Source organism: Stegostoma tigrinum, chromosome 23, assembly GCF_030684315.1.
Source record: "Stegostoma tigrinum isolate sSteTig4 chromosome 23, sSteTig4.hap1, whole genome shotgun sequence".
NCBI classification, from domain to species: domain Eukaryota; kingdom Metazoa; phylum Chordata; class Chondrichthyes; order Orectolobiformes; family Stegostomatidae; genus Stegostoma; species Stegostoma tigrinum.
This window is the reverse complement of record NC_081376.1, coordinates 13,161,265-13,189,213: the sequence shown is the minus strand read 5'-3', so window position 1 is coordinate 13,189,213 and position 27,949 is coordinate 13,161,265. Positions and strand designations below refer to the sequence as shown.

Here is a 27,949-nt window from a genome sequence, read left to right as displayed (position 1 = left end):
AAATGGTGCTGAACATTGTGCAATCGTGGCAAACATCCCCACTTCTAACCTTAAGATGGAGGGAAGGTCATTGATGAAACAGCTGAAGATGATTGAGCCTAGGACACTACCCTGAGGAACTCCTGCAGAGATGCCCTGGAGCCAAGTTGACTGATCTACAACAGCCACAACCATTTTCCTTTGTGTCAGGTGTGACTGCAACCACCAGAGAGTTTTTTTTCCCTCTGATACCCATTGATTCCAGTTTTGCTAGGACTCTGTGATGCCACACTTGGTGGAATGCAGCTTTGATATCAAGGGCTGACTCTCACCTCACCTCTGGAATTCAGCTCTTTTGTCCATGTTTGAACCAAGGCTGTAATGAGGACAGGAGCTGAGTGGCCCTGGTGGAACCCAAACTGGGTGTCACTGAGCAGGTTATTGCTGAGCAGGTGGTACTTGATAGCACTGTTGATGATACCTGCAATTTACTGATAATCAACAGTGGGCTCATGGGGCAATAATTGGCCAGGTTGGATTTGTCCTGCTTTTTCTGTACAGGACATACTTGGGCAAGTTTCCACATTGTTGGGTAGATGTCAGTGCCTTAACGGTACTAGGCTAGGGGATCAGCAAGATCTGGAGAATAAGCCTTCAGTACTATGGCTTGAATGTTATCAAGGCCTATTGCCTTTCCAGTATCCAGTGCCTTCAACCATTTCTTGATATCATGTGGAGTGAATCGAATTGTCTGAAGACTGGTATCTGTAATGCTGGGGACCACTGGGGGGAGGCTAGATGGATCATGCCCTTCGCACTTCTAGCTGAAGATTGCTATGGAAGCTTTAGCCTTATCTTTTGCACGGATATGGTGGATTCTTGCATCATTGAGGATTGGAATAATTGTGGAGGCTCTTCCTCCAGTGAGTTGTTTATTTTTCCACTATCATTCATGACTGGATGTGGCAAATCTTAGATCTGATCCATTGGTTGTGGGATTGCTTAACTCTGTCTATCGTTTGTTGCTTATGTTGTTCAGCATGCATGTAGGCCTGTTTGGCTTCTTCACCAGGTTAACACATTATCTTCAGGCATGCCCTCCTGCATTCTCCATTGAATTGGGGTTGATCCCCTGGCTTGATGGTAATAGTTGAGTGTGGGGATATGCTGGGCCATAAATTTGCAGCTTGTGCTGGAGTACAATTCTGCTGCTGTGTATTTGCCCACAACATCAAATGGATGTCTAGTCCTGAGTTGCTAGATCTGTTTGAAGTCTGTCCCATTTAGCACGATGATAATGCCACACAACACGATGGAGGTTATTCTCAATGTGAAAGTGGGACTTCGTCTCCATAAGGACAGTACGATGGTCACTCTCATTGATACTGTCAAAGACAGATGCATCTGCAGCTGGCAGATTGGTATGGATAAAGTCAAATATGTTTTTCCCTCTTATTGGTCGCCTCACCGCCTGCCGCAGACCCAGTTTGGCAACTATTTGGTCCATATTTGTTCACATACCCATCCAGATGCCTTTTAAATTTTGTAATCGTATCTATCTCTACCACTTCCCCTGGCAGCTCATTCTATACATGTACCACCCTCTGAACGAAAAAATTGCTCCTTAGGTCCCTTTTAAATCTTTCCCCTTTCACCTTAAACCTATGCAGTCTAGCTTTGGACTCCCACCCCAGGGAAAAGACCTTGGCCATTCACCCTATCCGTGCCCCTCATTGATTTTATAAACTTCTATACGGTCACCCCTCCGCCTCCTGCACTCCAGGGAAAATAGCCCCAACCTATTCAGCTTCTCTCTCCAGCTCAAACCCTCCAACCCTGGCAACATCCTTGTACATCTCTTCTGAACCATTTCAAGTTTCACAACATCCTTCCTATAGCAGGGAGACTAGAATTGCATGCAGTATTACAATAGTGATCTAATCAATGTCCTGTACAGCTGCAACATGTCCTAAACTCCTAAACTCAGTGTGCTGACCAATAACGGCAAGCATACCAATGCCTTCTTCACTATCCTATATACCCACGACTCCACTTTCAAGGATCTATGAACCTGCATTCCAAGGTCTATTCATTCAGCAACACTCCCCGGAACCTTAATACATTAGGTTTATACATCCTGCTCTGATTTGCCTTTCCAAAGTGCAGCACCTCACGCTTAAATTAAACTCCATTTGCCACTCCTCAGCCCACTGGCCCATCCCATTGAGGTCCTGTTGTACTCTGAGGTAACCTTTGCTGCCGACTACACCTCCAATTTTGGCATCGTCTGCAAACATACTAACCGTACCTCCTACATTCACATCCAAATAATTTATATAAATGATGAAAAGCAATAGACCCAACGGCTGATCTTTGTGGCATATTGCTGCTCACAGGGTAAGTCTGATGTTGCTTGCAATCACTTTAAAAAAAAAAGTCATCCTGCTCCCCTTGCCAAACTTATGTAACTTATGTTTCTTTATATCTCTCTTTTTCTAATTTTCTCTCTCCTGAACTCTTTCACCATTTTTCATTCCTTCTTTTAATTTCTCATGCTATCTAATTTATTTCTTCACCTTTTTTTTGTCTCTTTGCCATCCTCCTCAACACTCTTTACTTCTTCCTCTCTTTCAATTAATTTGTTTCCTTTTCACCTTTCTGTTTGTTCTCTTTCTGTCTTTTCCCTTGTTTTCTGTCACTTTCCTCTGTCTCTTTCCCATTCTCTTTTCCTTATTTCCTGTCCAAAAAGATTTAAGTATTGTCTCAAGCAACTAAATATTGAGGTACCTCCAGGGGTGTGATCAAAAGCAGGTAAGGGACAAAAGTACCAGCATCATATAGGATGTCAATCGTGTCAAGACAGTACAGGTGCTGGTGAATTAAATGGGGACAACTAGTCCAATATTCCCACTCAATCCATTAACAATGGGGAGGAGGTGGGGGTGCGTTGGTAATAATGTTACTGGAGTAGTAAACCAGAGAATCAGGCTCATGCTGTGGGACACATCTTCAGAACCTACCATGGCAATTGGTGAGATCTGTATTAGGTTAATGAAAATTGGAATTGAGAGCTAATTACAGTAGAAATGACTGTGAAGTACTTATTGATTGTTCCATAATCTTATCTGATTTATTGATGCACCTCAGACAAACAACTCTGTCATTCCGCCCAGTTTGGCTGACACATCCAGTGGGTCTATTAGAGAAGAAACAAAGCTTCCAAATGCAATATGGAAGCTTCTGGACACAAGGAAGGCAGTAGCTGGCAATGAGAGTATGATTCTGAGATTTTGTGTCCAGTGGTTGTGAGGACCAATATCTGTAGGAAGGCCATATCACTTAGTATCATTAGAGAGACAAGGGAGAAGAAAATCATAGGTCCTATACTGACGTTATGGTCTCTGTCAACAAAGTAGGACCTTCTTTGTGATGACCAAAAATCAGAGACTGCAACTCTCCAGACGTGTGGTCACAGAGTCATATAGCTTTAATGATGGCAACCACTCATCTTGCATCACTGCTCACTGTGACACTTGAAGTTGTCAAAGTCATTTGGGCATGAACTTTGCTTCTAGTGTCTTCCAGGGATTAATTACAGATCTTAGCAACACCACACAAGTGGCTGCACGCTACTACTTTGTATACGTCATTGAGGGCCTATTTGCAAGTATTAAATGGTACATTCAATTTCAGACAGTTGCAATCTAATAGATAAGTAGGATGATAAAGTTCTTATTTCCCTTTCCCCCAGCCCCACCTTTGTCATCAAAGCACCTATTGCATTTGACCTAAAGCTCTTTTCCTCCTTCCACAAATGCTGTGAGACCTGCTGAGTATTTCCAGCGTTTTCAGTTTTTATAAGATTTTCCTGCATGTGTGAACTTGCTTTCTTGGCAACTGTCATGATTCCTTCAAAGCCCACCCGTCTAGGTTGCTATAACTTTTCAAACTTCCAAAATTCCATATATATTTCTAAGGAGATTGCTCCCCATCTCTCCAAAAAGCATAAGGCAGTGATGCAGTGAAGCCATCTACTGAATATTGAGCGGTCCATTTGAGCTTCTGAATAAGATTGCATCACAATCCTGCAAGGATCTTTCTCATTCTGGTAATCTTCTGCACCCTCTTCAACATGGTCCTCCAGAGAGAAATGAGCCTTGAAGACTCTGGATGAGACTCTGGATCAAACAGCCCATTGGAGGAAGACAAAGCACTAGAGGTTTTAAGGGAATGATGCAGAAAATTGAGGTAGCCTGGCTTCACAGGCACAGGGAGTGACTGGGCTCGGTACTTCCCTGCGGCTGCGACTGTGTGACCTTATCTTTTCCCATTGTTACTGCAAACCAAATGTACAGATGTCCATGACCAATCACTGACATTTTCTTGCAGACTTCCACAAGACAGCCAATAAAAAGAGTAGTATAGTACTTACCTACTGGAAGTTCTCTGCAAATTTCCAGAAAATATATTGATAAGGACTTGAAAAAAATGACCCAAAGTCACCTGATGTGATTAAAGCTTTCTAAGTAGTACCTGAAAATTCTCTATGATGACTTGTTGTTCCTCTATCAGCTGGTCACTTTCAGAAAAGGCATTTGTTCAAGTACTAACCACCAAAGTGGACATCCTGATGAGCACAAGGGTGAAATTTAAGTGGTAATTCTCCATTTAACAATCCTCTGGACAGTCAATCCTATCGAGCATGGCCCACTATCTCACCCATTCACCTACCGCCAAGTTCATGTCATTTCCCCGAAACCAAAGATGTGTGGGGGCAACACCGATTGCTTATCCAACATATTTCAATAAATAAGATGCAAATGAGCTAATTAAAAGCGTAATTGGTCCCAGTAATATGCTGTTCATCATAATATGGCTCTCCATTGTAGCCAAATTCTTTTTGAAAAGTTTTTCAACAAGCAGAAAGGAAGGTGATTCTATTTTTAGGGGTGTGCCATGATGTGTTCTCTATCGTCATAATGTTAATTCTGATAACATAACACGGACTGGGTTATTGCTGAAAATAAATCAGAGAGGATATATTTATAAACCAAATAGATGCATTATAGCTCTGTCACAGAATTATATGAAACTGCTTAACAAACTTTCTTCAGGGATTTCAATGCAAAATATTAGATATTCAAGATAGAATTGTTAATTATACAGAAATATTACATGGCATGATGTCACTCCGATGTCATCACCTAAAGGCACATGTTTACCTGATCATGGACATTTACCATGACACAGCATACTGTGTGTTTCTGCTGCCCAATCTAAAAGACTGGCAGCTCCTAAGCATGGGACTTAGTCCCCAAAGAGGGTGGAAGTCTCACTCTCTCCTTGTTAACATAACCCACAGTCTTCTTTCTGTGCAGTGTACTTTTATCTTTCTTGGTTTCCGACTAACATTTTAGTTGGTAGAGTAGAGTTGTCTGCTGCCCTGGGAGATGCATCCTACTGATTTAATTTGTCTTACCTTTTTTCCACATTTGAAAATATCAACCACTGACACCATTATTCTCAGTTATTATTTTGATTTTTGAAGGATTCTAAGATTGACCTGTTCATCATGATCCAAAAATGCAAATCAACATGCAATTTAAACCAGCACTTTAGGGGTTACGTATATTTGGCATTCAGAATTTGAGGCATATAAAAGTTGACTGCATGCTAATTCTCCCTCTGTTTTCAGTTGGGCAACATACCTAAACATTCTGTTATCACACTTCAAAACCATCACCTCCACATGTTTTGTCTGCTTCTCGTGCCAGCTATAAGCTATTTAACACAGGCTGTTAAAAGATCAAAGCTGGTACGAGCAGCATGCAGACCTATTTTGTTATATCACACAAGCTGCACTGTGCAGACAACAAAAAAAAAGCCTCTGTCTTAATTTTCTCAGATGTTTATCAGTTGCCATAAACAGCAGATGTTTGGGCCAGGGGCCAAATAGAGGATTTGTGCTCTAAGAACTTACCATACTCAGCAGCTTGAATTCAGTTAATGTTAACTGTTGGCAATTCAGCTGATAAAATAAATTTGTATTTTTAAACATTTTGCATATAAAAAGGTTCATCAACATTTTTCTGAAGAAATATTTAATTTTTATATATTTTACGTATATGGAAAATTTTCATGTTCCTGACATCTGGGCACAAGATAAGAACGTAAAAACTAGGCGCAGAAGTAGGCAATTCAGCTCCTCGAGCCTGCTCTCCATTCAAAACAAACATTGCTGATCTCATCACAGCCTCCACTCCGCCTTCCTTCAACCTGTCACTGACATACTCTCTACCTCACCACAAGAGGGTATCTCCTTAGAAATATCCCTTCTCTCCTAGAAACCATCCATGGAATTTGGGAAGTTTGAAGAGTTGTAGCAGCCCAGATGGGCAGACTATGAAGGAGTTGTGATAATTGCCAAGAAAGCAAGTTCATAGATGAAGGAAAGTTTTATGAAAACAGAAAACGCTGGAAATACTCGACAAATCTTTCAGGGTTACTAATTGAAAATCTGTCTATATCCTCCTTAAATTTACTCAAAGCTCCAATATCTACTCATTTCTGTTTAAAATCTGCTACCCCTTATCCTAAAACTAGGGCCTGTTATTCTAGGTTGCCCCAAAAGAGGAAACATCTTCTCTGCAACTACTTTGTTAATCAACTTTAGCATCCTTTATACCTCAATTAGATCTCCTCTCATTCTTGTAATTTCTAGACAGAATAAACCTAAACTCCATATTCTGTCTTCATAAGGTAAGCCCCTCATCTTTGGAATCAATCTAATGAATCTCCTCTGAGGTGCCGCTAATGTAACTACATCCCTCATCGAGTAAGGGACCAAAACTTTCAAATAATGTGCCAGGTACAGTCTCACTAATATCTTGTACAATTACAGTAACACTTCCCTACTTTTATACTCTCTTCCTTGACCACATTGAACGTCATATGTCAAATTTTGGTCCATTTCACTTCATCTATTCATAGCCATTTTTAAATTTCTTACTTCTTAATTGCACCTTATTTTTCTTATTGTCATCTGTACATAATGCTATAATACCTTCTATCCCCACATCAAAGCTTTTAATGTCGATTGTAAATATTTAGAGCCTGTGAACCAGACCCTGTGACACTCCACGAGTTACATCTTGCTAGCCAGAAGATTCTATTTGAATGCTTCCTGTCGGTTAGTCAATCCTCTATTCAAACCAATAAATTTCTCCTAACCTTATGTGATTTCACCTTGTTTATTAACCATTTGTGCGTCATCTTATCAAATGCCGTCTGGAAATCCAGATATAGTACATCTGTAAGATCCCCTTTTTCCACCTGGCTTATTGGATCTTGAAAAAAAAATTAGCAAATTAGTTACCTTTCGTGGAACCCTACTGATTCTGATGGGATGGCATTTTAAGTTTCCAAATGTCCTGTCATTACTTCCTTAATGATGAATTCATTAAGGAACGTATGGGGAAACCTTGTAAGGGAGAGCATTCCTGTAAAGGAGTTCACCTGATTTTTCTGCCATTTCAAATAAATGGACTGAACATTTGTTAGTGTCCCTTGCAGGTGTGTGAATTCTACACACCTGCCTCTCTCCACAACTATGGTCACTCACAGTTTCCTCAGCGCACAGTGCACAAGCAAATACATTTGGAGCAATATAATCTGCTCATATCTTCCAAACAAAAGGCTTCTCTCAACCAAATAATTGTGCAGTAGCTACATTGACTCTGATATGTCCTCATCTGTCCTTGCAAGTCACTTTGTAAAATTGTTTAGTCTGTCACAGTCTGTACTGATAGTTTTAATTTTTACATGTGCTAAATCATTATTCTGCTTGTGTGCTTTCCCCTCAAAATACGTTGAAAGCAAGAGTGGAATTAATTCATGTGCAGAAATCTTGAAAATATTTATGGATGTTCTGGAGAAGCCAAACCTTTCCTTTTGATTTATAACTGCAAATATTTTACAATTTCTTTGCCTTTCATTGGCCTCCTTTTAAAGGTAGCAATGTTCCAATCAAGTTACATACCACCCAGCCGGAGCTTTGTCTGAGAAGCAATAAGTAAAGGAGTTAAAGCTGCAACGTCTGATCAGCTGGAAAACTAGCCACAGGGATCATGTTTTTTACTTGATTTATTCCATGGCTTTTGTGATGGGCAGCATTCAAAATCTGCACTACCTGCTCCTTCACATGATCATTACAGTAATTGTCTAAACAGCAAGCACCAAATCATCAGAGGACAGCACCGGTTCAGGCAAATCATGGCAGATAATGCATGTAGACAGGAGCAGAAATGCCCCGTGTCCAGAGGGAAACAGAAGGCCCTCCAAAAGCTGCGCATGTGGAATACCAACAGGTATTGCCAGTAGGTTTGTTCTATGGAACTAAATGCAGTATTGCCAGAAGTTTAAGGACAGATAAAGGCAATGAAAGAAATGTTCGAATGCCACACACTTTAAATTAAATGACCAGCAAAAAGCTGTTCAAACTTTTTCCCAAGGAGATCTGGATTTTAATTTCCAATCACTTGGAGGAGCCAATGAGCAATTTTCAGAAGTGTAAAGTTTGGCTCAACAGCAAAAAATGAATTTCAGAAATTAAACAGTTGCAAAACAACAAATCAATAACTTAAATTAGTAAACTAATATAAATACCTGCTGAAAAGTGTCAAGCAGCAGAACGAACTACTAAAACTATCTTTTTGCTTAAGTAACAGAGATGAGCACTGACCTTTGTTTGTTTCTCGTGATGGAAGCTAGCTATGCTAGAAGTCTCAAGAAAGGAAGTAGATTGTCAGATGGGATTTCCTCCTCCCCAGCCTGGTTTGTAGATAGATTTGTTAAGAAAGGAGGCGAGGTAGGGTTTCCTCCTTTCATTTATAGGCTTTGCACCCACTCTCCATTCCTGCATCAGAAGCTCATATGCCATCTTACTGACACTCACTACCTCCCACCCACATTCTAGTCTCCTTCCTGCAGACACTCTCACACCCCCTCACGCTCACTTTCTCCCTCATCAACACCCTCTCTCTCCCTCACTAACACCCTGGTCTCGGCTTTCCAAACACTCTGCCTCTTCCTCCCAAACACTCACTTCCACTCACATGGACCTGTGTATTTTCTTGTTGGAATTCTTTATTTTATTGTTTTACTTTTGTCTTTTTATCCAAATGTGAAAGAGGGCAAGAGAAAATATTTTCAGGTCACAAGTTCTGGATGTCTCTTGCAACTACAAATGTGTAACAAACAGTAGTTCAGCCAATCTGAGGACAGTCATCAGGCAAATATTCCTTAACTCATACTTTTGGAACAATTCAGTCTCAAAGTAGCAACCACGCTGCTTCAAAAAACAACATTATTTTGCAAACTAAAAATGCTCACCACTTGATTTTTCCATTTTGCAATACTGTCCTGCTTTTTCAGCTGAAGGCAGACTCAACTTCCATTTCAGATTACCTTTCAAAAAGGTAAAATGTATAGTCTCTTACAAAGGCTAAATTTAAAACAATATGCTGTAGATACTATAAATCTAAAATAAAAGCAAAGTGCTGGAAACATTCCGGCTGGCAGCAACAGTTGTTCAGGAAAGAGGCAACATTTCAAATCAGAAATGACTGTTCAGAACAGGAGTTCAGAAATCCACATGTGACTTAGAACATTAACTCAATCTCGATTTTCCAAATGAAATCTAAAATATGACAGTGATCATTTAGATGGTATCATATCTGAGAGTGTCCAGGGGTGAATTATCTCAAACAGATGTGTTTTACAGCTCATTACTTATGCAAGTGAGATAGCTATGCATGTTCCTTTTTTGCAAATCACATGTGGCAAGCAATCAGAAGTTCTCACCATTGGCAGGAACTTCCAGGGTCGGAGGTCCTGGGATTATATTTATCGGCCTTCTGGACATGCAAGCTAACCATGGCACTGTAATAGGAAGGCATTCAGTGGAGAAGGCAACAAGAAATGTTGTAGTAGTAGTGATAGGTGGTATTATAGCAAGGAGTACCAACACAGTTCCCTGAAGCAAAAAGCAGAAGTCCTGCCTGGCGCCAGGGTTGAAGACATGTGTTCAAGATTGGAAAGAAACTTACAATGGAAGTGAAGAGATCCAGTCATCTTGGTTCATATGGGTATCAACAACATAGGTAAGAATAAGAATGAGGTTATCCTTTGAGAATATGAGGAGTTTGGCATTAAATTGAAAAACAGAATCTCAAAAGTTTATCACCCCTGGATTGTCACCTGAACTACATGCAAGTTGGCTTAGGGTACATAAAATTAGAGATATAAGCACATGGCCCAAAGACCAGCCTGGGTGAAGTGGGTTCAGGTTTGTGGGCCACTGACACCAATAATGGGGAAAGTGGGGGCTGTACAATTGGGAGCATCCACACCTGCACTGTGCTGGTGCCAGTTTTCTTACAAACTGCATAACTAGCAAAGTAGAGTGGGTTTTAATCTAAATTAGGGGGACAAGGGCTCAAATGTAGAAAGACGTGGAATATCAAAAAGTAAAAATAAGGGTGGAAAATAGTGATATGAGAATTGAGGATCAGTGGTTGGCTGGAAGGGGCAGAGAGAAATAAAATAGAAATACACAACAATCAACACCAGATACTACTAAGATAACAAAAAGGCAAAGCAAAAGGGTCTGTATCTGAATTTGTGGAGTATTCATAACAAAATAAGTAAATTGATAATCATTATGCTGATATATCCTGAATATTGCATGGTATGTAATATTCAAGAAAAATAGAAAGCTACGTAAATATAGAAGGGTAGGTCAAATTTGTCCAATAGTTATGGATGAGCTTAGTTCAGGAGATCAGGATATAGAATCAATTTGGGTGGAGATCAGAAATAGTAAGGAAAAAAGTCACTAGCGGAATGGTGTACAGGCCCCTACTAGTAGCTATGATATAAGACAAAGTGTACGCAAAGAAAGATCAGGTGCTTGTGATAAAGAGATGCAGTTATCATGGGTGACTTTAACCTACATTCCAACTATAAACATCAGATTGGTTGGTAAGAAGTTCATAGAATGCCTCTGAGATTGGTTACAAACTGTGCTGCTCCAAGAAACTATCAGAGAGCAAGCTACATTAGATTTGGTACTGTATAACATTACAGGATTAATTAATGATTTCAGAATAAAACATCTCTAAGTAACAGCAACGACAATATAATTAAACTATACATCCAGTTTGGGGAAAATTGGTTTTAAGACTAAAAAATGAAAAGAACTGTGGATGTTGTCAATCAGAAACAAAAACAGAAGTTGCTGGAAAAGGTCAGCAGGTCTGGCAACCTCTGAAGAAAAAGTCAGTGTTAATGCTTTGGGTCTGGTGACCCTTATCTTTCTTTGTGCTCACTTTGCCTTACATCATAGCTACTCATAGGGGCCTGTGCACCATCCCAGTAGTGACTTTTTCCCTTAATATTTCTGATTTCTACCCAAATTTATTCTACTTCCTGATATCCTGAAGTTCTGAAGAAGGGTCACCAGACCCAAAACATTAGCTCTGATATATTTCTTCACAGATGCAGCCAGACCTGCTGAGCTTTTCCAGCAACTTCTGTTTTTGTTATTGATTTTAAGACCAGTGTTTTACACCTAAAGTTGAGCAACTGTGTCAGCATGAAAGCTGAAATAGTGAAAGTGAACTGGGATATTAGGCTAAGAGATTGATCAGTAGAGAGATAGTGGTACACATGCAAAGGGATATTTCAGAGCACTCAATAAAAACATTCCTACAATTAAGAAGTTTCTAAAAGGAGGACATAACATCTGTGGTTAGCTAAAGAAGTTGGGGAAAGCAACATACTTGAAGAAAATACATTGAACTGTGCAAAGTTGATTGACAGATCATATGTTTGGCTAGACTATGAAGAACAATGGAGAATGACCAAAAGGTTTATCAGGAAGAAGCAAATTGAGTGTAAGAGGAAACTATCTAGGAATATAGAAACAGATAACAAGAGTTTCTACAGCTATTTAAAGAGAAAAAGAGTAAGTAAAGTCAATGTTGGTCCTTTAGACGGTGAGAATGTGCAGTTAATAGTAACTAATAAGAAAATGGTAGATATAATGAACAAATAATTTGTTTCTGTCTTTATAAAGGATACAAAAAACTGTTTCAATGATACCTGTACATTTGGATGAGAGAAACAGAGTGAAACTACAATCACGAGGGAAGTGGTACCATTCCGTTCACTAAAGCCATAGCTGGTGTATTGCCATTCACTGGTTGAGTGGAGCATTGGATATGTTCTGCATTCGTTCCCATAGTCATGCCATATGCTGTTGTAGAGATTGGAAGAAGAGTGAAGACAAAAGGACGAATGTTAATTTTTGGTGGAATTATCCAAAGCAATGTACTCACCTGAGATAATGGGAACTGCAGATGCTGGAGAATCAGAGATAACGAAGTGTGGAGCTGGATGAACATAGCAGGCCAAGCAACATCTTAGGAGCACAAAAGCTGACGTTTCAGGCCTCGAACCATCATCAGAAAAGTCTGATGAAGGGTCTAGGCCCGAAACGTCAGCTTTTGTGCTCCTAAGATGCTGCTTGGCCTGCTGTGTTCATTCAGCTCCACACTTTGTTGTCTGTAATGTACTTACCTAGACTGGAGGTTGAAGAACAAAGTCAAAAGTTGCAAGCTTATTTTTTAACATAATCAGATTTCTGAGTTGATTCTGAATTTTCAATTGAGCAGAAATGAATTGGGAAAGGGAAGTTGATTCTTTTATGAAGCTAATGAGATGCAAATACATGTTTATAAGTTTCATGCCACCCGATGGCCCAGAATTCATCTTCATCTAAGCACAGAGGAATTAATCCCAGAAGTGTATTCGACAGTGAGCATCTAGTTTTTGGATTCTCACCTGATTAATTCATCATGCTTGCCATTACGCTTGCCGCTTCAGGGATTGGGAAATACACCCATTGATTCACTTTTCACAGATGTTGCCTTACCCAGCTGAGTATTTTCACGACTTTCAGTTCAAATGGAGAAAAGCTGATGAGTACCCACACAGAAATAATTGACACAATGGCAGCCTTGACTGAAAGCCTGTGGTCACTGTTAAGGACTGTAGAGGATTGTGTCACCACCCTTGCATGTGATTCTGCCCAGAGCTTACAGTCCATCATTTCCAAAGTTGATGCAGCTTGTTGCTATGAACACACACTGTTACTAGTTGACACCAGTGTTCAAAAAAATTTGCAGTATATCTCAGTAGTCCAACAATCTGCTCTCCCAATAAATTACTGGAATTGCTGAAACTCTGCCTTTGGAAGTGACAGTGATGTGTTGGAACATAAACTTGCTGTCCTCTCCTGGTTTGTCTTCCCATCAGGGCACCACTCCACCAGTGCACTTGCTGTTATCTGTCATTTGGCCAGGCTATCTGTTGGAGTCCTTGCTAAGATGATGTCCAAAGGCTAGACCTTAGAGGGAAAAGAACATCCTGTAAGGCCAGAGATAGTAGGAACTGTAGATGCTGGAGAATCTGAGATAACAAGATGTAAAGCTGGATGAACACAGCAGGCCAAGCAGCATCAGGGGAGCAGGAAGGCTGACGTTTCGGGCCTGGACCATTCATGTTGCAGTGCTTGGAAGAAACATGCAAATGTTAGGCATCAGAGCAATTATTCCACTTTTCTATGCATTATTGGATAATTTGATTGTTAAAGTTCGTTAAGAATGTTTGGTTTATTATAGCTTTTATTTCAGCACTGTACAAAGAGGATGTTCAGCAAATGAAGGAATGGTTAGTAGGGCTGCATTCACTGTAACTATAATTGAATCAGTCAATCACAGACAAACCAGCCAAAAGGGGGCATTTTGGGTCGCTTTCCTCCCTACCTCTCACCCACTTCATGGTATACTTAGTGGAAAAGTTGCATGTGATGCAGCAAGTCACTACAGATGATGTGATACACTGTGGCTCTTGCAGGTTGTTTGAGACAGAAGAAGAGTTGCTTAAACACCTCACAGGCCTGCTAAATGACATTACATGTTGCAATATTGCTCTTAATATGGTCATACTGCCCATATGTTCAGAGTGGAGTCATCAGGCAGGTATTCAGTGGACAGTCCTTGTTAGCAGGCAGCTACATTCTGCTTTCTCCTGGTGACTCAAATTCTAACAATGCAATGAAATTGCACAGAACTAATGCTTCATGACTGCTACCACAGTCCCAGTCCATGAGCTGCATGATTTTTTTTCAGTTTGGTTGTAGATTGCATTGAGGAAGTAGAATCTTTTGTATTTGTGGTGCCCCTCTGAATTTACATGTTGTTCCCAGAAAGCAGTGGACGTACAGTCAAGGGAGGCTTGCTACCCTGCAAAAACACCTGTTTCCGTCTGGCCAGAGAGAGTACAATGTTCTCTTGATATATGAACATTGGCGATCTCCCTGATTTAACAGTGGAAAGTGAGATGTTGGACATGTTGCTTGCTTCAATATCAATGGAACCATGCAAAGAAGTTGAAAGTTACAGTCACTTTCATAGTCAATGGCAATGCTGTCTGTACTTAGTCTTCTCCAGCATTGCGAGTCTGGTTGGTAGCAGCAGTGAATTTCAGTGAGATTATCCTTAATGAAACCCTTTGTCACTGATGCTGTAATAGGGGAAGTGCATCCTGCAGATAGGTGCTCAGCAGGAGATCATTTCTTTCCCGCCACGTTTTCCTTCAAGTAGCCTGTTCTACATGTTGACTCTTTTGTTCTACCCTCTCAGGCTACAAGTCAAAGATGATAAAACCCATGATTAGATACAAGGTTTATGAAATGAACAAGAGCTCTTGAAGTGAGAATCAAGATGTTCACCAAGTGCGACATCATTACTTGTAGACTTTAATTTTAACTAGTGGTGCAATCAGCAAATACTGACTCAGCAAAAGCTGTTGAAATCAATCAGCAGCTAACAAAAAAGTGTTTGACAGTCTCTTCAGACAGTGTTGGTAAAGGGTCCTTCCTGCTGTGTGAGTTTGTGAGAGGGTATTAGCTGAAGTGTTGAGCTTTATGGCTCTACTAGAATCAATTCAATGTTAAATGCTGACTGATTCCACAGCCTACCAATTCTACATACTTTTGGCACACAGTCTGGATGTAATTTGTAATATTTTAAATGTCACTGTTATCATTAATGCTGTTTTAATAACATTGAAACTGATGAAAAGTAGTGCAGTAGAAGATTAAGGGAACTGTTGGAAAATCGGACTCAAGAATAAATAACAAAATATTGCAGTTATGTTGAAATCTAAAAATTTGAACTGTTGCGTAAGAATGATACAAATTATTCTTTCGTCGATCTTTTACAGTTTAATTCTATCACGCATAAGAGTCTGATGTGTAACATCTTAAATATATACCACTGACAAAAATAGTGTTCACAGAAGGAGTATGTATTCTAAATTAACACCAAGGTACTTGTAAAAAAATGGATAGAGATCAATCAAGGATGAACATCTTTCTGTCTGCATAGGTTACCAGATTTCCTGGAAAATATATAACAAAAATGAAAGTCGTTTGAGTCGCAAATTGTCAGATACAACACGAGAGTACAAGGTAATGGGACTCAGTTCCCTCACCACCTACACTATTGAAGTGGCAGCCATGACTTCAGTGGGCATTGGAGTAGTGACTTTATCTACCATCTCTTCTGGAGTACCACCAGGTAAGACATCCTTTTGTGGGAATAGATATATAATTGCATAACAATTTGAACTTATTCATGAATTAACGCTTTTTAATTCATTTGCAGTCTTATTTATGAATAAATCTTGATCAGACTCTACACTGCAGATTCTACACTGCAAAAATTCTTGATCAATTTATTTCATTAATATCCTGCTTATCTTCATGTCATTTCTTGGAATGAAAGGGAAATCAAGTGCATAAATTTTGTATTAAACTTCTCTGTTTTTCAGAACTCCCAGGTGCTCCATCTAATCTTGTGATCTCAAATATCAGTCCTCGATCAGCCATGCTGCAGTTTCGGCCAGGGTTTGATGGGAAAACATCCATCTCAAAATGGATTGTTGAAGGACAGGTCTGTGGCACATTTTTAGATATGGTACTAACTAAAATATCTCCATTTTCAACCATAACACAAAAGCCAGTACATTTCTGCTGACCAAGGCAATAGACAGTGAGTCGAAACCTAAGTACAAGCTAGTTCTTGATTAAAACTTGTCGCGTTTTGCTGGAATCAGATCTTTTGCTTTCCTGACCACAGTTTAAGCTTTCTAACTGAACTGGTTCATGTACAGCTAGCAAAGAAGAATTGTTTTGCTTTCACCCATACCAGTCCTTAATAATTTGGACAAAAAAAGTTATTCTTAACAGATAATGCCATTATAGAATAAATGGTCAAGTTTTCATAAATTGTATAGATTTTTTCAATGAATCTGTGGGATAATAATTTCAATCTGCTTAAAAATTGGTAAAAACTGCATAAAGGCAAGAAAGTTTTACACTCAATGGTTTACTTTGGGTTTTTATAACCCCAGCTGATATTATTATAGGGGAAGTCAGATCCCAGACTGAAATCAGACTTGATAGATTTTTGTTTATTTAATGAGGTAGTCTTACGCTAAAACACAAGCGTGCAATTTTGTTTATCTAGTTTTACAATAAGCTCATTAGGCAAAATAAAATTGTATAAACCAAGCTATTTACGTATCGCACAATTTGATAAATTTTGAAATAGAATGGCTAGAATAGAATTGCAATCATGGCTAGCAAGGGTAATTAAGGATAATGTTAGATCAAAGGAAGGGGCATAAAATCTGCCCACAAAAGCAGCAGACGTGAGGTTTGAGAGGAAAATTTTTGGCAAAGGAAAACAAAGGGATTGATGAAGAGGGGGAATATTGGGGTATGAGAGTAAGTTTGTGGGGAGCATGGTAAGTGATTGCAAAAGCTTCCAGAAGTATGTTTTCAAAAAGTAAATTAGTGAAGACAAATGTAGGCTCCTTACAGTCAGAAACAGGGGAATTTATATTGTCTAACAAAGAGATGACAAACCAGTTAACTACATATTTTGGTCTGTCTTCACAAAGCAGACACAAAAACCTTCTAGAATTGGTGGGAAACAAAGGCTCCACTGAGAGACAGGAACTGAGGGAAGTCAGTATTACAGTGGAAATGGTGTAGGGGAAATTGATGAGATTAAAGGCCAGTAAATCTCCAGGGCCCAATAATTTATACCCCAGAGTATTTAAAGAAGTGACGGTAAATATAGTGGATACATTGGTAGTTTTCTTCCAAGATTGTATAGACCCCGCATCAGTTACTTTGGATTGAAGAGTTGCTAATATAATCCCAACTATTTGAATATGGAAATGGAGAAAAAAACACAGGGAATGATATAGTGGTTAGCTTGACATTGGTAAAGTGCATTAGAAAAGTCTCAGTAGCCGCGCATGTAGAAAACAGTAACAAAATCAGACAGAGTCAGCATGGATTTACGAAAGGGAAATTGTGCTTGACAAATCTACTGGAATTTTGAGAGGATGTAACTAATAGAGTTGATGAGGGGACCCAGTGGGTGTGGTTTGCTTGAACTTTCAGAAAGATTTTGATAAGGTCCCTGTTATGGACCAGACTGAGCCCCCTTCAAATGTATTTAGGAGATAGCCTAGACCCTAGCATTTTAAAGGCAAGTGTGCGGCGCTGTGTTCCAGATGCAATTGTCTTCATTAAACTACTTAGCTTTAAGCAAAACATATTTTATTCATACTCTATTGTTAAAATACAAACAAAGGAAAGAAGGATTAGAATAACTTAACTTGAATGTAAAACTTAATAAAATCTTAGATTATTTAGCTACTAACCAGCAACTGTTCCAATATAGTAACATCCCACAAACACTCCCTTGGCAAAGGCAAATTCAGTAAAATAGATTATTTTACATGCAATGTTTCTCCAATCCAGGGGGAAAGAAAATCAAAAGAAAATTCTGGCAGAGAGAGAGCACTTACATGTTTTGTTGTATGGCAGCTTCCAAACCCCCAACTAGTACTGAATGCTAAGCTAACATCCTAGTTCTGTATGAGCCTGACCCCACCCATTCAGGCTGTTTCTATTGTTCCAACATTTAAAAAATATCCCAAGGCCTCTCAAGCTGTTTACTTTATTGGCTTGCCACCTCGGTCTCAAACTCTCCTCATAAAAGTACCCAGACAAAATACATCTCTTAAAGCCATAGTGTCGTCACAGTCCCAAAAAAGAGATTAGCATGTAAAGTATAGGCAACAGTGTACTGAATGGATACAGAGCTGATTGGCGGGCAGGAAACAAAGAGTCAGAATAAATGGGGCTTTCTCTGAGTGATGGACTGTGACTAGTGGGGTGCCACAAGAATCAGTGCTTGAACGCCAGTGCTTCTCAATATATATTAATGATTTAGATGCGGGAACTATATATAATGTCTCCAAGTTTGTAGATTTGGTAGGTGGGCGAGTGGGTGAGCTGTGAGGTGATACTTCAGTGTGATTTGAACAAGCTGAGTGAGTGGGAAAATGTGTAGCAAATGAAGTATAATGTGGCTAAGTGTAAGGTTATCCACTTTGGTAGCAAAAACAGGAGTACTAGTTATTAACTGAATGACAAAAAATTGGGAAAGGTTGAGGCGCAACAAAGCTTGGGTGTCCTCATACAACATTTGTTGAAAGTAAACATGCAAGTGCTGCAGGGAGTTAAGAAGACAAGAATTAACCTGCATAGTGAAAGGATTAGCGTACAGGAGGTGGGATGTCTTGCTACAAGTATACAGGATCTTGGTGTTGGTTTGGTCCCCTTACCTGAGGAAGGATGTTCTGGCTATAGAGTGGTGAGAAACAAAGGTTCATCAGTCTGATTCCTGTGATGGCAGGACTGATGTATGAAGAGAGGTCAGTCAGGACTTGAGTTTAGAAGAATGAAGGAGAATCTCATTGAAACTTATAAAATTCCATAGGACTGCACAGGTAATTGCAGAGAGGCCATTTCTGATGACTAGAGATTCCAGAACTAGGAGACACAGTCTAAGAGTATGGGGTAAATCATTCAGAATGAGATGAGGAGAAGCTTCTTCACTTGAGACATCCTTTGCCAAAGAATGTGGATGAGACCAAGTCTTTGAATGTTTTCGAGAAGAACTTTGATGTAGTTCTTAAGGCTAACGGGATCAAAGGATATGGGGAACAGGAGACTGATTTGGATGGTCAGTCATGATCATATTGAACGGTGGAGCAGACTGAAAGGACTGAATGGCCTACTATTGCTCTTATTTTCTATGTTTCTATGAAACACTCAATTTAAAAACAATCCCATCTATTCTGATAGCATCACTATTCAACACTTTAATACTGGAGAGAGTTTGCTTCTCTATGGCATCTACAGATTTAACTTAAGTCTGGGAATTGAAAGAAACAGTTGATAATTCAATAGCCTCTTCCTTGATTAGTTTTACATTCACTTGAGTGACGTGGACATTGCTGACTGGACCAGCATTTATTGCCCATCCCTAGTGGCCATTGAGAAGGTGGTGATGTTATTCGGTAGGGAATTCCAGGAACAGAGGTCTGAATGGAAGGCTCTTCCTTTCTGAAGAAGGATCATTAGACCTGAAATATTTTCTCTGCTTTCTGTCGCAGATGCTGCCAGGTCTGCTGAGCTTTTCCAGTAATTTCTGACTTTGTTAGGGATATCCAGGATTCTGACTCCGAGACAGTGAGGGAACTGAGATATATTTCAAAGCCATGATGTTAAGTGGCTTAGAGGGGAACTTGCAGGTAATGATGTTCCTATGTATCTGCAGCCCTTGTCCATCTAGATTGTAGTGGCAGTGGGTTTAGAAGATGCTATTCATGCATCTTTAATGCATTTCTGCAATGCATCTTATAATTGGTACACTCCACTGCTACTGAGTGTTTGTAGTGGAAGGAATAGATGTTTGCAGATATCATGCCAGTCAACTTGACTACTTTGTGCTGGATGGCATCAACTTTCTTGAGTGCTGCTGCAGCCGCACTCAACCAGGCCAATATTGGCATTGTGCTTGTGGATGGTGGACAGGTTTTGAGGAGTCAGGAGTTGAGTTACTTGCTGCAATATTCCTAGCTTCTAACCTGCTGTTGTAACCACTGTATTTATATAGCGAATTCAGTCCAGTGTATTTCTTTGCCTGGTCCTGACTAGTAAACACAACTGAGCTTAATACGCGATGAATGGAAGGAGACTAGGAGCTCAAAGAAACAGAAGTATGTGGGATGCACGTCCGCAGGTCCCTGAAGTGGCTGGATAGTTTGATAGGATAGTTAAGAAGACGTGAGGACTCTTGCCTTTATCAGTTGAAGTACAGCTTATAAGAGTAGGGAGGTTATGCTGGAGCTTTACAAAACTTTGGTTAGCCCACAACTGGAGTAATGGATGCAGTTTTGGTCACTACGCTGCAGGAAAGATGCAAATAAAAACCAAAAGAACTGCAGATGTTATAAATCAGGAATAAAAGCAGAGGTTGCTGAAAAAGCTCAGCAGGTCTGGTGGTGGAAGAACTGAGGAATGGTTATCAGATCTGAAATGTTAACAATGAATTTTCTTGACAGATGCTGCCAGACCTGACCTTTTCCAGCAACCTGTTCACAAAAAACATCTGTTTTTGTTCCTGAAAAGAAAAATGTGATTGCGCTGGAGTGAGTGCAGTGATGATTTACCAGGATGTTGCCTGGGATGAGGCATTTCTGCTACGAAGAGGCTGGATAAGCTCATGTTGTTTTTTCTGAAGCGGAGAAAGTTGACGAGGAACCTGATTGAGGTGTGTAAGATGAAGAGTCATTAATAAAAAGCAGCTGTTCCCCTTATTTGAAGGGTCAAGATCAAGGGTGCATGCCTTTAAAGTGAAAGGCAGGACATTTAGAAGGGATTTAAGGAAAAGTGTTTCACCCAGGTGTTTGTGAGGGTCTGGAATGCCCTGCCTGGGAGGGTAATTGAGGCAGGTAAACCACAACCTTTAAAAACATACATGAGCACTTATGACGTTCAAGGCTACATTCAATATTCAAATAAAATCCTTCCAAGTTATGACTATTTATCCTCAGCAAACTAAGAGAAATTCCTGATCCATCTGAACAGAAAGCAAACTAACGCTTCTCAATATTTGCTGTCTGAACTCTTAAAACTGTCCCAATACAAACAAATTCCCATTATTACTCCAGGAGCTCTAACTTTTCCTCAAAATGGTTTTTAACATCATACTTCAGAGGTATTGAGGAGTTAATTATTAAGCCTGCTCATATGCATGGTCCAACACATACATGCCATTAGTTCAAAAGTCAAACTCTGAAACAAATGTTATTAATATATTCTATATAAATCTCACACCACACATCTGAGGGTACACTATAAATTTTTAATAAATCTGAGACAGTATCAGACAATATTCTTACACAAGGTATTCTCAAAAATAGATAACCATCAAGCTGTGATTCACATTTATGATTAAAATATTTGAACACAATGTAACAACAAATTCCGAGTTAACTTGAAACCAGAACCCGTATCCACTGGTGAAACAAATTTCTCAACTACACAATTCTTTGAAATGGCTTCTGGGTTTGCAATTTACTGCAAGTCAGAAACTAATTGGTTTAGTGTCATTTTTTCAAAACTGATTTTGCTCAAGAAGGGACATCATTAAACAAATAGAGAAAAGGGTAATTAAATACTCTGATGGTTGGTAATAAGCAATTTATGCTGCACTCATATCCTTTGGTAAGAACAGCAGCAACAGTAACATCTTAATGTGTACACAGTATTCTTCACAAGATGCTGTTTTGTAAGAGCGAAATAACTTGCATGTTCTAACACTATATGGTATCCTTATAATGCCAAAAAGAACTTCACAACCAATAAATACTTTTGAAATGTTGCCAATGTTGCTACATAGGACATTTTATTGCATACTGTAAAACACTGACCCAGAAGTGATCAAGCTGAATGACAGGATCATTAGCATTTCTTTCTTCGTGTTTTTCAGGCAGGGGTGTATATGTAGAAACAGAACAGGATGTAATGGAGCTTAGGAGGGACTGAAAGTAAGAGACAGATTTGTGAAGATGGGTCCAGGGACATAGTTAGGTGACATGGTTCCAGGAGACAGTGTCAAAGATTACAGAACATTTGTTACAGATCAACCTCTAATGAAAGAATTGATGGAAGAGGGATACATTAATAATCCAACTCAGAGCAATGTTTGTTGTGGACTGGAATTTATGTTTCGAGAATATTATCTAACAAGAGGTGTCTAAGAATGAGGAGAAGAACTTTGAACAAAATTAAAGAAAATGCTTGAATCACACACAAGATTAGGCAGCATCTGTTGCAAGCATGTGAGTGAGCAATTTGTCTCCATTGTTGAATCTTCAGCATTTACTTTTGCAAAGGGTACCCACAACAGCATCCCCAGCGTCTGTCAGAAGGTTGTGAATAGATACTACCTTGTTCTCATAGAGCCAAGCCAGCTGTTGTGAGATCAACAGACCGCATAGGTCCTTGCAACAGATTTGTCAATCACACTGCCAAAATAGCATGTGTTAAGCTGCAAGATGGGCCCTGTGCCAGCCTTTAAAAGGGCAAACACCCAGTTGCAAGCAAGGTTTTTTTAGAACATCTGCCATTGCACTGCTTTTTGAAGTACTTTGTAATGTTTTTGGAGATGTTCTGTTGAATTCGTGAACTTGTCGGTAATCGTTGCTGTATCTTTAAGTGGAGTAGTGACCTTTACACTCTCAGACTACAAGAGGTATCGGGATCACTGTGGTAGTGTCTGTGCCTGCAACACAAATAATCAGTTGGCAGTGCAGTCAGGAAGCTCTTTTGATGCTTTCAATGAAATTGGACGGCAGCTAATACATCCAGAATCTTGATGTGCATGTTCATCAACACTGTGTTTGCGCTGCCCCATCAAGATCCCCCTAGATAGAGCTCTTCCACGATCTCACCTTTCAGGGAACTGGCAAATTAATCTTCTTTTGCCCCTTCATTTGACTGCAGCACATGCATATCTGGATGACTGACCACATTCTGATTCCAGCCCTACATTCCAGTTAACCATATGCAAAGTGGGAGTATCTGACATGGTGGCCCGCCCAAGTGTCAGATCAACTCACAGAGCTCCACGTTAGTGCTGTGTTTGTTTTGCACTTTCTCTTTCCTTGGGCTGCTGTGGCTCGGAAAGCAGTGGCTCCCAGGTTTCAGAACGGAAAAATTGGAAGAAAGTGGTTGATTACGCAGCAACAATTCCATGTTTGTACCATTAGTGGCTTGCTTATCACACCAGTTAGTAAGATGAGGGCAAGCTGAAATTGAGAAAAGGCATAAGGCGCATCAGACCCCACCTCCTGTGTTCCACAATCTTTGTATGTGAGATTGCAACATTGATAGATGTCTCAGGGTGAATTTCTTGACCCAGTAAAATCCCTGTTATCCGTTATCTATGCATTCTGAATTCTCATGCCGTCAGAAAGGTGCCTTTCGACTGCTAGCAACAGTCCTCCCATAATGCTGATTGAGGAGCCCAGCATCAAGAAGGGTGGGCCACTGAATCCCAAACCCCTGCCCTTGCTGCTGACCCCCATGCCAACACCATGCCTCCCCTCCTTGCATCACTCAGCCTGCGTCCCACAGCAATCTTGGACCTCGGCTGGGTGGATGACTAACCTCAGTCACTGCCTCCCTGGTGGCACTGCCAAGCAATGAACAGCAAAGCCTACTCATGCCCAGTTGAATGTCTAATTGGCATTTAATGCAATGGATCTTTCATGAAAAGTTTCACTGCATGCAAATTGAATTGTGCAATAAATTCTAACCGTAAAATGAAGATGCATTCACTGAATTGACTGCCCTGTGATGTCATTAGACTTGCTGTGGAGCTGCCTGGACCACACATCCAGGCTTCAGAAATTAATCTCCCTGGCTCCCTCCTCTCATTACCTTCTGAGGGTGATCCACAAAGGTTTCCTTCAAGCTCTCTCCTCCTGTTTACCTCTTCAACTCTGCCTCCATGCAGCACCGCATTCATCGTGCTAGAAACATGTTTCTGACTCAATATCCCATTTTCCATCATTTAAAGTTTAGCAATATTATTTAGTGTGGATTTCCTTTGCAAAAGGGACAGCCTGCCTTTGCAAACAGGGGTTCTGGCTGAACCAGGTGTTCGCAAGCCAGTGCTATTTGGCTTCTTTCTGAGTCTAGAGTCAGCAGTGACACAAAGCAATCCAATGTAGAAGTTACTTTTCTTTTAGTTACTCTGAAGTAAATGAAGTTGAGACACCCAAATGGGTGTGCTGCACATTTCCAATGGAACTTCTGTAGTCTGTTTGCAAAGCACAACTCAGACATTTTTAGTTATCCCATTGAATCAAAGTTTTCAAAAGCCAGCACATTCTAGGTATTTTGTTTTCTCGACTGTTTTACTTCTGTTGTCTCTTTATCTCCTTATGTAAGACCTCTTTCTGGGTCAGCCACGTGGTGATGCCACATAAGATTGGAGCAAGGGGAATGGGGTCACTTTTTGCTCTTCAATTCAGACCTAAAAAGGAAGATTTAAAATGCTCAGAGCAGCTTTTGTAAAATATTGGAGGGAATTACTCTTGCTTCAGTGGCACTTCTGTCTAAGCTGTTGTATTTGGAGAAACTACTGTGTACAAACATAGCCCTAGATTCCTATTGATGAAAACAGGAAATTCTCAATGCTGATCTTTGAAGATTAGGGAAAGATCACAAACATGCTGACAATGCACCTTTGCAGCTACTTGATAGACATTCACAGATATTATCACTATCACCAGCAGGAAGGTCTGACCTTGGTGTGGAGAATCTGTCTTCACTTGAGGAGAAAATACCTGACTCATTCAAAATTAATGTACCTTTTCTCAGCTAAATTGAAAAAGCTACTTGGCAGTAAGCATGGACACATGGACAAGACTAATGTTTAATTCTTTGGATATTAGCAATATGTAGGAGGAAATTAAATTATTATTCCTCAAATTGCATATAACCTGCTAAAGTAAGATATTTATTTGAAGTTTGAACTCTCCCTAGCAATTAAACCTGGCGCTGCAACTTAACTTCAATGCCTGGATTATGACTTTCCTGCAGTTTATTGGATTTGCTAAATAAGCTGCAAATTGTTTTACGTTTCTAAAATTAAGTATGAAATAGCACAGCTGTAGAACCACAGTTTTTTTCAATTGTAACTTGGCAATAAAAAAATTGTTTCAACTGTTGCCTGTTTATTATGTGAATGATAAAATGTGAGGTTCTAACAATATTCTAAGTCAAACAACTGTTCCCTCTTTCCAACTAGTTTCTTGTATCGGTCATATATAGTTTTGTTCTCAGATTGGAGTGATTGGAGAAGATGAAGAGTGGGTTGTACTGCACGAAGTAGAGAATGAACCTGATGCCCAAATGTTAGAAATTCCAAATTTAATGCCATACACATACTACAGGTAAGTCAAAGGACATTGGTATGAAATGCTTACGTTTATATTTTTAAATTTAATGTAACTTCCAGCCATGATATTTCAATTTTCTCTAACATAAAGCTCCTGTTGAAATCTAAATTAAGGAACTGGGAAGTATGACTCTCCAATTTTAGCACTCCACTATTTCACTTCTGGCATTTTGTTTCCAACGCATTCCTGGCTTGATGTAATAAAGATGTTGATGAACAAGAATGTATCTACATGGAATAAATGTACAATCTCAAGACAGTTGCAAACAGCTGTAGTACTGCTACTGGTCATATATTGTCACATGGTTGACTGTTTGACGAAGGCCCAAGGCTGGAAGATAAGAAGTGAAAATACTCATACAACTACAATAAAGGGTGCTCATCAAAGGTTGGGATTAACATGTTGTTGTGTAGGATAAAACATAGGAATGTAGCAAATAAGAGCAGGAGTAGGCCATTCAACTCTTAGAGCCTCTCTACCATTCAGTATGATCATTGTTGATCATCCATCTCAACAGCCTGTTCCCACTTCTTCCTCATATCCTCTGATCCTTTTAGTACCAACTCCTTCTTGAAATCATAGAATGGTTGGCCTCAACTGCTTTGTATTGTAGTGAATTCCACAGCCTTACCTGTCTCTGGTGAAGAACTTTCTCGTCATCGCAGTTCTAAATGGTTTACACCATATGCTTAAGACAGTGAGCCCGGTTTTGGACTTCCTTGTCATCAGCAACATCCTTCCTGCATTTACCTGATCTCATCCTGTTCGAATTTTAGAGGTATCTGTGAGATTCCCCCCCATGTTCTTCCAAACTTTAGCAAATATAATCCAAACTGATTCAACCTGTGCTCATACGAAAGTCCTGCTATCCCAGGAATCAGCCTCGTAAACCTTCACTGCAATCTCTGTATATCCATAACATCTTTCCTCAGATAAGGAGACCAAACCTGCAAAAATGCACCACTAAGGCCTTGCACAATTTTAGCAAGACATCCCTGCTCCTGTGCTGAAATCCTGTATGAAAGTGAACATTCCATTTGCCTCCTTGACCGCCTGCTGAACCTGCGTGTTTTAGTGACTGGTGTATGAGCAATACTCAGGTTTCATTGCATGTCCTCTCTCTCAATTTATGGCCATTCAGATAATAATCAGTCTTCCTGTTCTTGCTCCTAAAGTGGATAAACTCGTATTTATCCACTTTATACTAATTTTACCACCTTTCCCATTTTACATTTGCACCAGACAGGAATGATAAATACTTGTAATTTGCTCATGTGCTCTTTGGATGTTTGCTATTGTATTTCCACTGTCATCCGTTTAAGTAATTTCCCCAAATCATCATGCCAACTACTCACAGAATCAACTACTTCACTCTCTGACTTGATGAGAAATTTTGTTATAATGTGGTTGCACATCCCCAAGAGACCTCGCACAACTAAAATGCCAATTATTTTTTCTTGCTGCCTACCCAATACCTAGTCTTGGATGGCCTGGTCTCTCGTTGGTACCTCAATTATGGTCTAGAATGCCATCCATTATGCACTTCAGGAATTCCTCCTCTATGGTTTTATGACTATTTGATTTGCTAAACCTACATGCAGATTGTAGTCACCCATAATTATTGATGTTCCTCATTAAATGCATCTCTAATTTCCTGTTTAATGCCATTGCCAACATTCCCCACATTTACAACCCCTTGTACCACTTCTAATCTGACTCTGGTAGTATTCCTGAAATCTTTACCTTTGAGTTCCTAACTCCTTTATTTTCTGTTTTAGGACTTAATCCCTCTGTTTTGTCTAATGCACAAGCATGTCATTTGTACTCATGTGTATCACAACCAACAGCTGTTCACCTCCCGATCTAGAATATCCTGTAGCCACTCCGAACCATCCTTGATCTTTGCAGTAGGGAGGCAACATATCGTTTGCAGCCACAGATTAGATGCCTGTCTATTCCTTCACAATTGAATCCTTTTATGACTATTGCATTCCAGCACTTTTTACTCCACCTGTGTGCAATAGAGGAAAGCATGGTGCAGTGAATTTAACTGTTGCTGTTTACCCTAAAAAGGCCATTCTCCTTAATGGTAATCATAGCAGTATGCCTGCTTTGCAGGGAATAGCCACAGGAGATCCACAAGAGTCGTCTTGTTCTGCCTGGTAGTCCCCCATTCACTTCCTGCCTGTGGAATCTTAGCCTGTACTATAACCACCTCCCTATAGTGCTACCCATGGTACTCTCCACTTGCCAGATGCTCTACACTGTCCCACAGCTGCCACTCCAGCTATGAAACCCAGGCTTCCAGGAGCTGCAGCCGGGATGTTTCCTACACATATTTGGTCCTGGCCACTGGAAATGTTTCTGGCTTCCCCCATAAAACAGGAAGAGCACACTATGGCTTTCAGCACTCCTGCCATGACTTATCCCTTTCAAATTA

At 39.9% G+C, this 27,949-nt stretch overlaps 1 protein-coding gene across 1 annotated transcript in view; it reads left to right on the top strand.

Moving 5' to 3' along the window:
- Positions 1–27,949, top strand: part of sdk1a (sidekick cell adhesion molecule 1a) — a 752,575-nt gene that overhangs the window by 569,314 nt on the left and 155,312 nt on the right. Inside the window, exons 21-23 of the mRNA XM_059653924.1 lie at positions 15,492–15,683; positions 15,937–16,058; positions 25,394–25,503. Of these exons, the coding sequence (XP_059509907.1) occupies positions 15,492–15,683; positions 15,937–16,058; positions 25,394–25,503 (424 nt within the window). The remainder of the gene's footprint in view (positions 1–15,491; positions 15,684–15,936; positions 16,059–25,393; positions 25,504–27,949) is intronic.